The sequence below is a fragment of the Brassica oleracea genome, chromosome C4 (genome assembly GCF_000695525.1).
Source record: "Brassica oleracea var. oleracea cultivar TO1000 chromosome C4, BOL, whole genome shotgun sequence".
In the NCBI taxonomy this organism is placed as follows: Eukaryota; Viridiplantae; Streptophyta; class Magnoliopsida; order Brassicales; family Brassicaceae; genus Brassica; species Brassica oleracea.
In genome coordinates this window covers 51,974,393-51,990,501 of record NC_027751.1, presented here as the reverse complement: position 1 = coordinate 51,990,501, position 16,109 = coordinate 51,974,393, and the positions used below count along the sequence as shown (strand labels likewise).

At 36.3% G+C, this 16,109-nt stretch overlaps 3 protein-coding genes and 1 long non-coding RNA gene across 4 annotated transcripts; 2 read left to right on the top strand and 2 right to left on the bottom strand.

Annotated features, from left to right (window-relative positions):
• Positions 1 to 236: 236 nt before the first annotated feature.
• Positions 237 to 5,614, bottom strand: LOC106342676. Its single transcript, XR_001269850.1, has 5 exons — positions 5,404 to 5,614; positions 827 to 868; positions 646 to 748; positions 426 to 490; positions 237 to 347 (listed from the first exon to the last, which is right to left on the bottom strand). It is a non-coding gene; the product is annotated as an uncharacterized LOC106342676 (long non-coding RNA).
• On the top strand, positions 1,959 to 3,655 carry LOC106342673 (phospholipase A1-IIdelta). Its single transcript, XM_013781678.1, has 2 exons — positions 1,959 to 3,042; positions 3,293 to 3,655. The coding sequence occupies exons 1-2, from the start codon at positions 2,023 to 2,025 to the stop codon at positions 3,512 to 3,514; spliced, it is 1,242 nt and encodes a 413-aa protein (XP_013637132.1). The 5' UTR covers positions 1,959 to 2,022; the 3' UTR covers positions 3,515 to 3,655.
• A 481-nt stretch (positions 5,615 to 6,095) lies between the features above and the next one.
• LOC106339201 (serine/threonine-protein kinase HT1-like) lies at positions 6,096 to 8,973 on the top strand. Its single transcript, XM_013777998.1, has 11 exons — positions 6,096 to 6,368; positions 6,463 to 6,654; positions 6,935 to 7,108; positions 7,197 to 7,369; positions 7,542 to 7,744; positions 7,826 to 7,949; positions 8,035 to 8,054; positions 8,136 to 8,292; positions 8,369 to 8,657; positions 8,727 to 8,796; positions 8,888 to 8,973. The coding sequence occupies exons 1-11, from the start codon at positions 6,096 to 6,098 to the stop codon at positions 8,971 to 8,973; spliced, it is 1,761 nt and encodes a 586-aa protein (XP_013633452.1).
• A 252-nt stretch (positions 8,974 to 9,225) lies between these two features.
• LOC106342679 (F-box protein MAX2-like) lies at positions 9,226 to 11,917 on the bottom strand. The gene is made up of 2 exons (XM_013781683.1): positions 10,928 to 11,917; positions 9,226 to 10,621 (listed from the first exon to the last, which is right to left on the bottom strand). Exons 1-2 carry the CDS (start codon positions 11,736 to 11,738, stop codon positions 9,363 to 9,365), a joined length of 2,070 nt encoding a protein of 689 aa, XP_013637137.1. The 5' UTR covers positions 11,739 to 11,917; the 3' UTR covers positions 9,226 to 9,362.
• Between the last annotated feature and the right edge of the window lie 4,192 nt (positions 11,918 to 16,109).

Genomic DNA, 16,109 nt, shown 5'->3' with positions numbered 1-16,109 from the left:
AAAAAAAAAAAAAAAAAAAAAAAAAAAAGAAAAAGAAAAAATTAGGTCTAGATCTTTTAGCGCTCTGATACCATGAAGAATATGGAATTATATATCTTATTCACAAAGAGCAGTGCTCTAGCTTTTATACATCGAGAGAGAGCCTAATTAATAAATGTTTATATACAGAGAGTAATGTGAGAATATATGATTGAAAGTAATGATCGCCTTTCTATATCTTACAGCTACAACAAATCCAACATATAAGTATACACCAACTGATACATCGAGAGTAAAATGTTTGAGTGAAGAATCCAACTTACTTTGGGGTTAGGCATCAAACCATGGTTGTTAAGAATCCTTGATATCTGCATGTAACCACACAAAACCATTTTCATATTTAGTGAGAAGACATGTTTTAGTATAAGTGATTAAATGCAAGAAACCTTGTAAACACGGGGCATCATTTTCGGAGTTGCTAAGCATCTGTCAAAGTCGATCTTGCCGCTTTCTGCAGACAAGATTTAAGTACCAATAACCAATCTACCATTAGAACAAACAAATATTGTCACCGGAAATGAGATAATTCATGACAGAGGCAAAGCAAGCACATGCAATTAGATGTCAGAAGTGAATTATAGAAGGAAGATGCATAGGTTTCATTACTCAAGATTTCATCAATAGGCTCAAGACCACCGACGACATCAGCTCCTGCAGCCTTTGCATCCTCTGCATCAGAACCCTCGGCAAAGAAAGCCACTCTCACATCCTGAACAAGGAAAGATCATTTCTTCATATTACATAAAGAGCTGATTACTATCAGGGATTAGAGAGGCGTTTCTTGTACCTTTTTAACAGAGTGTGGTAGAGCCAACGTACCACGAACAATCTGCCAGTTTAAACAGAGTAACACATGATAAGAATCAGAACTTTATTGAGTAATATGATAAATCAAGTGAGAGAGTCTAGCAAACATCTTAAACGCAGCGTTTAACTACCAAAGTTCAATACTTTTGACATCATCATACACGAGTCCATGTTCACTCTCTCACTCACTCACTCACTCTACTTAAGAAGCCAACACACAACAACACAACAACACACCAATCACAAGTCTATACACAATCCACAACTCTGACAATAACTACCATCAAAACAAGTGAGAGAGGAGAGTCTAGCAACATCTTAAAACGCAGCGTTTTAACAAAGAAACAAACAAAAGTTTGATCCTTTGATATCATATATAAGGTATGCATGCACAAAACTGATGAGTCCATCCACAACTCTGACAACAAGTGAGAGAGTCTAGCAAGCAAACATGTTAAAACGCAGCGTTTAACTACTAAAGTTCAATACTTTTGACATAATATGGAACTATTATTTTGTAAATTCCCAATTCTTTTGTTTTTTTTTTCACAAATATGGAACTATTATTTTGTAAATTAAACATGGGGTTTTCCCATGTTTCTAATACGTACCAACGAAGACAAGTTTGACTAATAATCTTTGGTTTGGTTTGATTTGATTGTTCTTGTTCTCTTTTGGATGCATGGTCGTTAATGATATGAAAGTTTTGAACAGTGGTGAGACTACTATATTTGCTATTCATATTCCCAAACCTTTATAATTCATGGATGTTTATATAGATCATCGTATACATTTAGAGGTGCAGTAGGACATGGTGGTACAGTTTTTAATGTCACATGTAAATGACTCACCAACGGTTAGAAACTTATATAAAGTTTCAACAGGAGTACAAAATTTGGTTGAATTTTCTTCGCTTCTGCATGATTGAGGTTTGAGAATGACACGTAAGACTGTGAATCGTAAATGACTTTTTGGTTTTTGTTTTTTGGTCTTTGGAGTATATATGCCAATAATATTCCCACACCTTTTAAATTCATCAATATTCTAATATCGAGTGGATATTTCATGTAGGTCTCACATACCATCATGATCACCATCCACCACCACTTATTAAAGTTTAAGTGTTATCCTTTTTATACCGACAATAGTCGCTTACTATCTTCTCACACAACTCCAATGGCTGCAGCAACACCATGGGAAGAGCTCTTAGGCTCCAAGAACTGGGACACTCTCCTAGACCCACTAGACCAATCACTTCGCCAACTCATTCTCCGTTGCGGCGACTTTTGTCAAGCCACTTACGACGCTTTCGTCAACGACCAGAACTCCAAGTACTGTGGAGCCAGCCGTTACGGCAAGTCTTCCTTCTTCGACAAGGTAATGCTCGAAAACGCTTCTGACTACCAAGTCACAAGCTTCCTCTACGCCACGGCTCGTGTCTCTCTCCCCGAAGGTTTGCTTCTCCGCTCACAGTCACGTGATTCTTGGGACCGTGAGTCTAACTGGTTCGGTTACATCGCTGTGACGTCTGATGAACGGAGCAAGTCCTTAGGACGCCGTGAGATCTACGTGGCTTTGAGAGGGACGAGTAGGAACTATGAGTGGATCAATGTTTTGGGGGCTAGGCCTACTTCAGCTGACCCGTTGCTGACCGGACCGGTACAGAACGGTTCTGGTTCTAAGGTAGTTGAAACTCTTAGTACTCATGGTAGCGACAGTGAAGATGAAGAAGGGTGTAAGGTGATGCTCGGGTGGCTCACAATCTACACTTCTGATCACGCTGAATCGAAGTTCACTAAGATGAGTCTACGGCTACAGTTGTTAACTATGATCAAGGAGCTTTTGTTGAAGTATAAGGACGAGAAGCCGAGCATTGTGTTGACTGGACATAGCTTGGGAGCCACAGAGGCTGTTCTCGCCGCTTATGACATAGCTGAGAACGCTTCCGGTGATGATGTTCCCGTCACTGGGATCGTGTTTGGTTGTCCACAAGTGGGTAACAAGGAGTTCAAGGACGAAGTAACGCGTCACAAGAACTTGAAGATCCTCCATGTAAGGAACACTATTGATCTCTTAACTAGATATCCTGGAGGTCTCTTGGGGTATGTTGATATAGGAACCAACTTTGTGATCGATACAAAGAAGTCACCTTACCTAAAGGACTCAAGGAATCCAGGAGACTGGCACAATCTTCAGGTGAGAAGTTCTTTCACTTCTAACTGTAATACATAGTACCAAAGAGGAGTTGGCCTGGTGGATATAAATGTTAAATTATCTAGTAGATATCTAAAAAAATCATTGGTTTAAGTCCTCTTAAGAAGAGTCTCCTTGAATTTAAAATGATTTGGGCCACAGGTCCAGAACCTCGTAGTCGTCATTGGAAAAAAAAACTGCAATACAGAGTAGCCTACCAACATTTTTTTTTTTTTTTTTCATATGTGTGCAGGCAATGCTTCATGTGGTTGCAGGATGGAATGGGAAGAAAGGGGAGTTTAAACTGATGGTGAAGAGAAGTATTGCATTGGTGAACAAATCATGTGAGTTCTTGAAAGATGAGTGTTTAGTGCCAGGTTCTTGGTGGGTGGAGAAGAACAAAGGAATGATCAAGGATGAAAATGGTGCGTGGGTCATTGCTCCAGTTGAAGAAGAACCGGAACCTGAATTCTAAACTGGATTTGTCTATGTTTCATGTTAATCAAAAATAAAAGAAGCTCTTGTGTGTGATGAAAAAACAACGTAAGTTATTTTTATATTGATATATGTGTTATGATTGTTGTTACTACATGGTAGAGAAACCCCATTACATGCAGCTTTAGCAGCAAATGGATAAAGCTTTTGCCCTCGTAGACTCAGGCCATAAGACAAACAATATGCTTCCAATTCGTTATTAATAGACCTCAACAGAGACTATGGAATCTTTTTTTGTGTGTGCACACTATGGAATCTAGAAGTGAACACATATTTGCGCAGAATAGAAACAGAGCTTGAGACTAGCATTTCCATGCAACTAGGGAACTAAATTTTAACAATTAGGTAAATTAAGTGCTTAGAGATTATAAGACATACGAGTAAGGTTCTCAATGTCGTCATTAAAATAGTCAGTTGATATGACTCAAAGTTTTGGAATGCAAACAAAACACATGTAACAATAATATGTTTCCTCCTCAAAACCATCAAACCGACTACAAGAGTAATCACTGGTTTGATTCTTCGAGATGTTAAAGACTTATTCTAAATATCCTCTCTACATCACTTATGGTGTGTTGCTTTCTTAATGTCACTACTATTGCTGCATAAGGATGATCTTGCCTAGAAACAAGAAATCTATCTAGCAATTCAAGACATGATTCATGAACTGGGTCTAGATACGATTTGGGATGTTAAAGCTCTAGTGGATGGAAGTGATATCATTAAAGCTCTAAGCCATGAGAACAGAGGAAGACTCATCATCCGGTGAATGACAGCTGGTTTATCCTAAAGGAATGCCTCTCAGACAAAGCCAAAAGTAACATTGGAAACATGGTAAAAATATTTGACTAAAATTTGACAATTTAATTGAATGTAATCATTTTAAGAAACATAACAACCAAGCACATATAATCAGACACATATTTTTCTTATCTATAAAAAGACAAAGTAAATTAATGTAATTATCCTAAGAAAAAAAAATTACAAATGGTAACAACAAAACAATTTGATTATATAAAGAAATTAAGAATATCAAGATATGAAAATAAAAAGATGCCAAAAATGATATAAAAATAAATAACTTAATTTTCGAAATTGTTATTATTATAAGATAAAAATTTAGACCAAAAAGTGAAAATATATCTTCCAATTTTGTAAGTATAATTAGAACAAACATATATAAAGTGTAAAATAGATTAGAAGACATTTAATAAAATTATTCCTACGAAGTCCTCTTTTAGTATATAATGGATAATTATCAAATCTTCTATTTTACATAAAAGTAAAAATAGAAAATGCTAGACTCATTGAAAAGTACATCATTAAGATATACTCTGTCATTTTAATATACTTAGAAAATTGATTAGTATTTAATAAATACTATATATTAATAGATATATTAATTGGATTTCACAATTATTAGATACAATAGGATATTATTTCTTAATTAATAGATACGTTAGCATATTTCTTTTAAGCAAATACTATATAAATTGAAGAAGCTCGTGATAAAATGTTTTGTAAAAAAAAAAATCCAGTTCAGAGTAAAGCTCTAAATAAAAACGACGTTGTCAAAAAAAATTTGATCATCGGCAATTATTACCATGTTGATATAATAATCTACATTGAGGTACCATGATTCTTGGATTGATCATTCTTAATTTAATTTTTAAGATAGTTAAACTGTCGTTAAATTTTTAATATGTAAAATCATTAAATTGAAGATTTTGACAGAGAAATGGTACAACGACAAATTTGAGGAATCTAAATAAGAGTTTGAGGAACAAGAATCTATGTGTTAAAGATTTTGACAGAAAATTGGTAGAACCAGAGAAAAATTCATGTCACACTCACATGTAGTTGACTTACTTGCTATGAGTTTCTCAGATAAAGTTGATTATTTTCTTGCTCCTGAAATTTTGATCGTTTGATTTTACGGTTTCTTGTGTGTCTGGATCAGTCTTTTTATTGGTTTTAAGTTTGATGGTGTTTTGAGTTAGGACTAGTATTGAGTTGAAAACATATGCAGGTTTTTGGAATTTTTTTCACTAAGGGCTTTAATGGGATCGAACTGCTGCAAATGTCGCCGAGGAGCCACGGAAGGATCAGAAATAACGTAAGAGTAACTAATGTACTTCTTTTGCAAATGGTGACAGATTCTTACACGTTAAGTTTAATGTTTGTCTGCTTTTCTTTTGAGTTTTGTTCCCAAAGCCCATTAGTGTGAATAGTTTGAATCCAGTTTTGAGAATCCTTGTACATCAAAAATCCATTTATTGGTTACACACTGGATAAAATAAAATAAAAAGTAAATGCAACTAATTTGTAACTGGAATGTGTAGATATCAAAATGGAAGTACTCAAAACGCAATTTTTTTGTATAGTTTCGTATTTTCTTTAATCTCTACTTTGTTACTATACCATTCTCATGTGCAGGGTAGAGGACCTCGAGGACCAAGCTGCAGGTACTAGAAGTTTGATTCTCAATATTTTTGTTAGTCTTTTCTTGAGTGAGCCATATGGGCTAAAGAGAAGCTTATGTGATTTTAGACCTGAGAGAGATGACAAGAAATGAAAACCTGAGCGAGACGGGAACAGAAGATACAGTAAATGGTGATGTACCATCAGAATCAGAATCTCCAATTCCAACTCCATGGCCGTCAGAAGTTTTGGAGACTCCCAGTTTAGCTTCTGTTGGATTACATTGTAGTAATGAAGAATTGCCAAGAAATGGTGTTCTACATAAGATGTCATGTTATGGAGCATCAAACATTCTTTGGAGTACTGGCTCGTTTTCTGAACCCATCCCAAATGGTTTTTACTCTGTGATCCTGGTAAGCTATCTTTAGGTCGATGTTGTTCTTGTCTGTTAACTTCTTTCTCAAGTCTCATTTCATTAACTTGATTATGTATTTGGATTTTCAACAGGATGATAGATTTAACCTTTTTAAAAGCATTCCTACACTGGAGGAACTTCGTGCTCTAGGTGATGAAGGTCTAAAAGCTGATGTGATTGTTGTAGATTTGGACAAAGATAACAAGATTAAGAGGCTAAAGAAGTTGGCTATTGTTCTAGTACGCTCGAATCCAGCCAAAGCTGTTAAGATCATTGGTGATCTGGTAAGAATACCAACTAAAATATATATCATCACATTTGCTTGTGCAACTAACTGTGGCTCATGCAATAAAAATTTGATTATGAATACGAATTCTGCTATTCAGGTTGGTTTAGTTCAGATAATTAAACTTAAATAAAACCAAATATGTTTAATATTGCTACATTTTTGTTTAATCTAAATATAAAAGGGCTATTTTCTAGTTAAGAAGACAAACGTTTTAGCGAATGTTTACTTACCGATTAATCACATTATTAGTTAAAATATTTTTCTTCTTTTCGCAGGCGAGAGATTTTTATAAACTTGCAGCTTCAAGGAGTACTTCGAAAACTAGACAACCACTTGGAAGTTATGGTTTTCCACTACTAGGACAGATCAGTCATGGCTCTTGCCATGCTCAAGCCATCTTGTTTAAAGTTCTAGCTGATGCTGTTAACCTTAAAAGCAAACTTGTAAAGGTAAGCACTGTGTAGAAGTGTGATCACTGCATCATTCCCATTTTCCACACCGGTTCTGAGGACATTATTTGTTTATTTTCTTGATCAGGGTTGTCCTAGTGGTCTGACCTCTTCTGCTACTATCGACTCACATAACCATATGTCTGTTGTGGTTATGATCAATTCTGTGGAAATACTGGCTCCTATTTCAGTTGCTGGGAAATGCTCTTGTCATTCACCATTGGAGCCAAATAGCCCTATGAACCGAATAGACCGTGCAAGGTAATTGATATGTACAAGTTTCTCTAAGAACTTCTCAGTTACCCAAAACTAAAAAGGGTTACATATTGATTTTCAAACCTTTTTTCGTTGTTTCATCAGTTTGTTAAGACAATATGCTTTCAGCAGACAGCATATGTTTGATGTGTGACTGTGTCTATATATGGTATTACAGGTCAGTGGGAGATGTAAATGAATACTTGATACAGACTCTCTTCTCAAAAGAGCAAGGTGATAATGACAGCACTGAGAGCAATGATATCCACATCTGGAATGAAGTACTAGCATCGCCAATGTTCCAGAACAAACCTTTGTTACCAAATGAAGAATGCATCATAGATTTCTCCACTTTGGAACTTGGGACTCGTGTTGGAAGAGGTAAAGACTTGGATATGGGTCTGTTAGCACTTTGAAATCCAGCAAACTCACTCTTAATTTTTGTTGATCTCCACCATCAAGGTTGTTCTGCAAAAGTCTTTTGTGGCACATGGAATGAAACAGAAGTTGCGGTCAAGATCTTTAAAGATCAAGCAGTCACTGTTGAGAACATCAAAGACTTCTGCAATGAGATATTCATTCTTAGGTATTTTATATCATTTTAGTCTTTTTATGTTGTCTAAAACTTGTCTTCTGACCTCTCTCTCCTTCTTGTCTTCTCTTATGTTCAGCCGTCTTCAACATCCCAATGGTAACCACCATCATCATCTCCTTTTTGTTTGCCTTTGATTACTTGTCCAGAAGTAGCAAAATCATATCTGGACTTTTGTAGTTATTCTGTTTCATGGAGTCTGCGTAAAGCCTCCTCAGTTAGCACTGGTCACAGAGTATGTGGATAAAGGTTCCTTGTATCATTTGCTCCATTGGACTGATGAAATCAAGAACTTAAGCTGGCGAGAGAAGATAAATATATTGCATGACATATGCAGGTATATTGAATATTAAAACTTAGAAACATAATCAGGAGAGTTTTGTAATCATTTGAGTCTCTATGTGTGTTCCAAGGGGTTTAATGTGCATCCATGGGATGGGGATAGTCCACAGAGATCTAAAGAGTGGAAACTGCCTGTTATGCAATGATGGGACAGTCAAGATATGTGACTTTGGTCTCTCAGTAATGATGGAAGGAACAACACTCAATGACATTGTACCTGCAGGAACACCAGAATGGGTTGCTCCTGAAGCTTTCCGCAATGAGCCCTTGTCGGAAAAATGCGATATCTATAGCTTTGGTGTTATAATGTGGGAGCTATGCACTCTAACCAAGCCATGGGAAGGAGTACCACAAGCAAAAGTATGTTGGTTGAACAATAACAACACTTGGTTACTAAAACAAAACAACCAATCTAACTTTTGTTTTCAGGTTCTTAACATCGTTGCAAAGGGAGCCCGGCTAGATATACCCGAAGGACCATTAGCTAATCTTATTGAAGGTTGGTGTAACCCCTCAGAAACTACAACCCTTCAAACATTTTTTTACTATAAAACATTAGCTTATGTAGTAGTCTTTGTCTTGTTGTGCAGCTTGTTGGTCTGAAGAACCAGAGCAAAGACCAAGCTGTGAAGAGATACTGACGTATCTAGCAACCTGCGAGAAGTCTCTTCCCTGAACCTGTGTTATCTTCTTGTTCTTTGTCTGAATAAAATGTCTTGTGTAATATTTGCTTCTGTGTTCTTTGAGTTTTAAAAAATGGATTTTACCATTTCTGAATTATTCATCATTGCAATATTTGTTTCTGTCTAAATAAAGTATCTTGTAATAATATTTGTTTCTGTCTAAATAAAATATCTTGTAATATTTGTTTCTGTGTTCATTGAGTTTTAATATAAAAAACTGATTTTACCATTTCTGAAAGTATTCATCATTGCAAATGTATACATTATATCTTTGATCTTTCCTCTTACAAAAACATACATAACATTCAACGTAAAACAAATGACTAGTTCTTGAAGTTAATACATTATGTGATAACAGTGTGGAGTAACTCACTCTTTAGTATCAGTCAATGATGATGCGGCTGTTCAACTGATCCTCAAATCTACTACAAGAACCAACTCTCATCTCAGTGCTCATATCATTCTCAGGAGCTGGATAATAGTCTTCTCTAAGCTGCACATCTCTCAAGTTTGGGATTCTCAACAAAAAGTTCATGAAATGCTCATGAGCTGTTCCATGAATGAAAAGCTTCCTCAGAGATAAACATTCTTGTAACAAACCTGCACCAGGAAGAGAAAGACTCCTCTGGTTAACATCTCTATCCTGCGGTGGCCAATAATCTAGCTCGCTCAAGCTCAAGTTTCCTATTCCAGTCAAGAAGAACCTCTCCCACAAGCTCAGATCCATCTGCATAGGTGGCGCGGTCAAGGCGAAACCGATCGTGTCGCCGCAGTCTAGCTGCATCTTTGAGAGCTTTGGATAGAGAGCTAGACAGCTTAAGCCTAGCTCTGGCTCAGAAGGCCTGCGTCTACCTCTGCAGTCTCCTTCTATCTTGATCCTAATCTCTTCCAAGTTGGGACAGTCATCTAGTCCTGTCATAGGTAATGGTGTTAGAAACTCACCAACACTGATCCATAAAGACAGATACTCAAGTTTCTCCCACACTCTGTCTTCAGAGGAGAACCCATTCACATCATCTGTTGAGTACTTGCACCTCTTCTGACTCCTCTCATAATCATCACCATCATCATCATTATCATCATTAGTCTCACTTGTTTCCACCCTTTCTCCACCTTCCTCCTCTGAACCAGACCAAACACAATCAATATGCAGCTTCTTGATCCTATCAAAGATAGGCTCAACCGCCTTTAAAGAAGCTGTTGCATCTAGCTTCTTACAGCAAGAGATTCTAACATCAGTTAACGTCTTCCTAAGGAGTGTAACCATTGTTCTAAGCCCCTTCACTGTCACATTCTCACACCCTTGAATCTCAAACTTACTCAGCTTACAACATCCTTTCCCTATAGCAACCAAACCCATATCACCCAAATCGGCAGAGTTTTTTAAAGACAGCGACAATAACCCTCCGCATAACGCCACACCGTCAAGCTTCCCCCAATCTGTGGCGGAGCAAACCCCTTCGAACAGTCCTAGCTTCAAAGATCTTAGCTTCTTGCATTTGGTGTTTAAAGCCTCTAAAGCTACACCGCTAAGCTTCACGTTCTTACCAACGTCAAGCACAAGCTCCTCTAGATGCGGTAGAGCTGAGAAAACCTCCATCAGCGTCGCCGCCGTGATAGCTGAATCTCCAGAGTCATTACCTGCACGTACACAGCCAAGTAAAACATTAACATATAGCCGCTAAATTTTTTAAAATAATTTACACAAACAAAATTCTCTAAATTTACAAAAAAAAAAAAAAAATGATTAGAAACTTATGAAACTATCTATAACCTCTAAAATTCTAAAAATAATTTACATAAACAAAATCATGTAAATTTACAAAAAAAAAAAATATTAAAAACTTAGTAAATTGTCTATAACCAAAAAACTACATAAACTAAAATCTAAATTTATAATTTTTATATTAATTGTTTATAGTTCTCAAAATTTAAAGACCAGGTTACCTAGAACCGCTCTAGGACTTGCCAGCGAAGCTGTGTCCACCATGTGGAGAAGAGTAAGCTTAGGACAGTTGGCAGACACGGCGGAGAGAGTCTCGTCACCGACAAACTCGAAGTATCTCGGATCAAACGTGCAAGCAACACGGAAGTCTCTAAGATTAGGACAAGCTTTGGTAATATCAACGATCTCGCTCGACTTGTATCCCTCAGTAAAAGACGCCGTTAATATATCCAAGCGAGTGAGCCTCGCCGCCACGTCAGCGTAACGCTGGAGAACGGGAGGCAAGTCTTCCGTCCAGTGGTAGAAAGCAGAGAGATCCAAAGACTCGAGGAGACCACAGTGCTCGAAGATGGGAACGAAGTCGTCGCCCTGAGGGATCTGAGAAGGTCTCTGGTGCCAACGGATAAGCTTGACGTGGCGAATCCTCGGCCACTGAGGGAGGAGAAGCTCGAGGGAGGTCGGGGAGCGAGAGTAGACGGTGAGGGCGTCGACGGAAGGGAAGCAGAGGTGGAGGCGGAGAGCGAGGAGGGGCTGGTGATCGACGGGGAGGGAGGTGAGGAGGGAGTGGCCCCACGGGGAGAGGAAGGAGAGATCGAGGTGGGAGATGGATCGGAAACAGCCGGGGAGGAGGTGGAGGTCACGCGCGTTGCCGCGGAGAGTGAGGTGGGAGCGGGTGGATCTCTCGAGGGCGAGGAACTTGTGGGAGACGAGGGAGAGGGAGTTGCGGGCTCGTGAGTCGGTGACGAGAGCGCAGATGGTGGATAAGATGACGTCAGGGAGGTCGCAGAGAGTGGTGGTGGTGGTGGAAGCCATGAGAGTAAATCTTGGAGATGTTTTTTAGTTTTGAGTTCAAGATTTAGACAAGAAAAAAAAGATTTAGACAAGAAGTAGAAGAAGAGAGTTGTGTTTGGGAGGAGAGAGAGAGAGACATACACGTGATGCTGACATAGTGACTTTCCTCTCTCTCTCTTAGTTTTTTTTAATAATAAATGTCTCTTTGGTGTGTGTTATAGGCCCTGTTCGGGAACGCGCTAGGCGCTAATCGGGCGGTCGAGTTGGGCCCAGCGCCTAAAAAGAAAATCGGGGATTAATCGGAAATTATGCGGGACGGAATTTTTAAATGGTTTACTATGTTATAAAACATGTTAATCTTTAATTGTGTATAACATTAATACATTTTCATGTTTAAGATTGTATAAAACACACAAATAGAATATATAAACTTAATATAGTGTAATTTTCATCAAAATTATGAATATAAATGATATTTATAAAATTTTAGATCAAATAAATAAATAAAAATATTATTAAAAATAAAAAAAAATAAAAAAATAAAATAAAAAATAAATAAAAAAAATAGATTAGGCGGCTGCCTAGGCGGTCATTTAGGCGGCTAGGCGGTCATTTAGGCGGTCATTTAGGCGGTCTAGGCGGAAAAAAATCGGATATCCGATTTTTTAAACCGATTTGGCATAAATCGGGGCGGAAAAGTGACGCGTAACGCCTAGGCGGCTAGGCGGCCGAGTTTTAGAACAGGCGTTATGGGCAAAGGATCTTGAAATAGATAATTCAATTTTCTTTTGCTTTTTTGCTTGTCTTTATTTATGTTTTGTTTTGGTATTCCACTGGGTGCTGGATGTGTACTTTGTTCTACGATGGATGATCTTACCCTTTAATGTGTTCATGCATAGTGGATTTTGATGGAAGTCGAAAATTACATAAAGATTGATAAGAAAAAGATATCAAATGAAATTTGATTTAACAACAATTGAGTGTACTGTTCAGATTTCATATACTAAATAATAAAACTTTCAGAATCATGTGTTTCTGATTTGCTTATTATTATAAAATTGGGTGTTTGGATAATAAAGATAAGATAGTCCAGTCTTATTTTGGTCTGACTACCTAGGGATGAACAAGTGATCTCATAATAATATATTGCCTTAAATAGTAGATAATGGATTGTTTCAATCAAAAGTTTGTATGGCACATTTTAAAAAGTCTAGAAGAGTAAAGATTGTTTGTATCATGCGCACTATATTATCCGGAGAAACCTTAACCCTAGTAACTAGTAACATGTAATGTTCTATAAAGAAAAACAAAAACAAATGTAGGGTACTATTTTATTATCCGATTCAAAGATTTTGAAAATCTTGATTTTCTCGAATATATAAGTACGGGTACATGTATTCACTGTAACTGTGCATATGCATCCACTCTTTATGGTATATGCATTGTGTCAGAATTATTTAAGCTCGTTTTAAATGTTTTACAAAGCTTATAATATATTTTTATGTTCTGTGAAATTAATAAATTAGCATCATTGTTAACACAATTTTATCAACGGCCACCCTCCCGCCCCCTTGCATCCACAAATTAATGCAAGAGTACTCCTCAGAAACCTATATTATATGCGTGAATTTCTATGGAATAGTTTTTTCTAGAAAAGAACAAAAAATATGAAATGGTTATGGTAGAGCAAATATATCACCGCTCGACATTTTGACATTTTAAACGAATATTAAAAAATATATGATCTATGATTTCAAATTCAAGTGCATGTAGAGTTTATATCGTGAAAATGGTGGTGCAACAACTTTTGCAATATATATTACGGAATTGCCGAATTGGCGCCGTAACTTGAAAATTGTTCTAAAGCATCGCAAAGATTAGATATATCATCAAAGTATTAAGAGTCAAAATCAGCCTATCGTTCTCTATCCCTTAATGTTCCCACTTGAATTGGATATATTTTTTTCTCTAAAGAACAACCTGCATTTGTCCCTTATAGGTGCATGTATCTAACATGTATTTACTTTACTTGAGAATATTACCAAACCTCAGGCCCGGACTTGAACCAAAACATTCGATACAAATGTATGGGGCCTACAATTTTTGTCAAAATTTTAGGGCCTATTTTTTCAATATTATTACTTATAAATATATCAATTTGACAATTTGTTATGTGTATATAGACGATAAGTAAAGAAAGTTGTGGGACATCACTAACATACAAAAATAATTAAATTTTATATATTCTGTGTTATTAAATATGAGTAGATTAAAAGACAAAAAAAATTATGACAGACAACAAAAAGAGAAAATAACTTATTTTGAATAATTATCAAGAAGAGTGCTGAGGTAATAAATTTTTTGAGAAGATACAAGAAGGGTTATCCAAATATATGGATTGCCTATCTAGTAATGTTTACAATCATGGTTTCGGTTGACTCAGCCGAAAGAAGCTTCTAGAAGCCGAAGTTGATAAAGTCTTACTTACGGTCAATTATGTCACAAGAAAGATTAAATGGTTTGACTATGTTGTCGATTGTATAAGATATGATCAAGAACCTTGATTACGAAAGTTTGATGGATGATTTTGCAGGAAAAAATGCAAAAAGATCTACATTTAAGAACTGATAAGTTTTTTTTAGTTTTGAGGCTATTGTAATTTTCTTATTATAAACTTGAGTTTTTTAACGACATTTTCTTTTTAAATATTATCTAGGGGCTTAAGTTTTGTATTTCGTATTGGACCATGAATATCTCAGGACCTGGCACTGCCTTTGCCTCTGCACCTCTTGTTTTGTTCGCTGATAATACGTGTTGTGGGAAGAAGAAAGAGGAAAATTAAATTTCTACCCAACTATTTGAAAAGTTAAATACATGGAAAATGTCTAGTAATATATAAGTAATTAAGTTTAACTCATTTCCCGTTTAAAGAAAAAAATGTTGATCTGAGAATAGTGGATTCATTCGGTTGAAAATATTGCATATGTATGAATAGACTTTTGTGTTTGTATATGAACTAATTTTTCAGTAACTAGTACTTCAAAAAAAAGTTTTAATGTTGCTAACGTAGATAGAAATTTCAGAGGAAACGATGCAAAACCAGTATAAACCGGGCATCAGCTTGGTTTACAAGGTAGATCAAATAAGTAAAATAACCGGTTAACTAGAAATTACAAAGGAAACGATGTCGATCAGTGGGTGAACCACATTTCTTATTTTAGAATATTGTTAACGTTTTAATAAAAATTTAAAGTTTATTGGATTATTCAATGAGCATAATCACGAAAGCAACAGTGAGTAAGTGGCTTGCAACTAAAATTGATTTTCGTTTCTTTCTTTTTGCTTTAGAAAGTGAGAAAATTAAGATTTGCAGGGCACGCATTATCCCTTGCCTACTCATCTTGCCGGTCATAAAAACACATACACATACACATACACATACACATAACATACTTGTGATAACACATGCGTCGATATATAAACACGACTAGATTTTACTCTTATATAAATCCACTGACATATACATGCTCTTTGCCCATGCTTATTAATTGGCTGAACTAAATTATGTATCCGTAGACTATATAGTTAATGCAATATTATATTATCTTAAAAACTAATATAAGTGATACTCAACGAACACTACTGCATACAGCAGCCTAGTTTGTCATATTGATGTATACATTAGTGCATTCGAAGATTAGGGTAGTCTGGATTTAATAGTAACACAAACGTTTAGCAACTTTTCCCCTTTGCACGGAGATGGTTTCTCCTAAAAAGTATTCTGTCTATTCAAATTGTAAGATATTTTATAAATTTTTGCTATTAATATTTTATTTTAATTATACGTTCTGAAGAAAAATACAGTTGTGGGCTGTGATTTTAGCCAAAACATCTAGCGTAATGAAATAAAAGGAGTATATATACGATGTGTTAAAAGTTTTTAGAAAGTTGATGGTTTCCATTTCTGAAAAAAAATATATTTGAAAACCAATTTAAAAAGAAATTTATCAGATCATGTTTGAATGCATTACAGGTGACCGGTGGCGGATCACTACAAGAAAACAGCGGTATTCTGACGGACATTCCGACGGAAAATGAAATACTCGGAATATCCCGAGGAATTTCCGAGGAAACACAAAATTGGGTTTCCTCGGAATTTCCTCGGAATATACCGACGGAATTCCGAGGAAATATCAATCCGTCGGAATATTCCGAGGAAATTCCGAGGAAAAATGGGTTTCTCAGAAAAAACCAATCGATGCGTTTTTGAATAAATACATATCGATCGATCACATTCTTACGCTATGGTCCATCTTAGTGATCGATCGATCCGTTTTTGGACATATATCCATCGATCGATCCGTTTATAAAAAAACTTACAAGATTTTCCGA

What these genes read in the sequence shown, in the direction of transcription:
- LOC106342673 (XM_013781678.1), top strand. Translation starts at nt 2,023, where the DNA reads ATGGCTGCAGCAACACCATGGGAAGAGCTCTTAGGCTCCAAGAACTGG. An exon ending in GAGACTGGCACAATCTTCAG is followed by an intron (nt 3,043 to 3,292) that starts GTGAGAAGTTCT and finishes ATATGTGTGCAG; the next exon opens with GCAATGCTTCATGTGGTTGC.
- LOC106339201 (XM_013777998.1), top strand. Translation starts at nt 6,096, where the DNA reads ATGACAAGAAATGAAAACCTGAGCGAGACGGGAACAGAAGATACAGTA. An exon ending in AACCGAATAGACCGTGCAAG is followed by an intron (nt 7,370 to 7,541) that starts GTAATTGATATG and finishes ATGGTATTACAG; the next exon opens with GTCAGTGGGAGATGTAAATG. An exon ending in ATTAGCTAATCTTATTGAAG is followed by an intron (nt 8,797 to 8,887) that starts GTTGGTGTAACC and finishes CTTGTTGTGCAG; the next exon opens with CTTGTTGGTCTGAAGAACCA.
- LOC106342679 (XM_013781683.1), bottom strand. Translation starts at nt 11,738, where the DNA reads ATGGCTTCCACCACCACCACCACTCTCTGCGACCTCCCTGACGTCATC. An exon ending in AAGTCCTAGAGCGGTTCTAG is followed by an intron (nt 10,622 to 10,927) that starts GTAACCTGGTCT and finishes GTGTACGTGCAG; the next exon opens with GTAATGACTCTGGAGATTCA.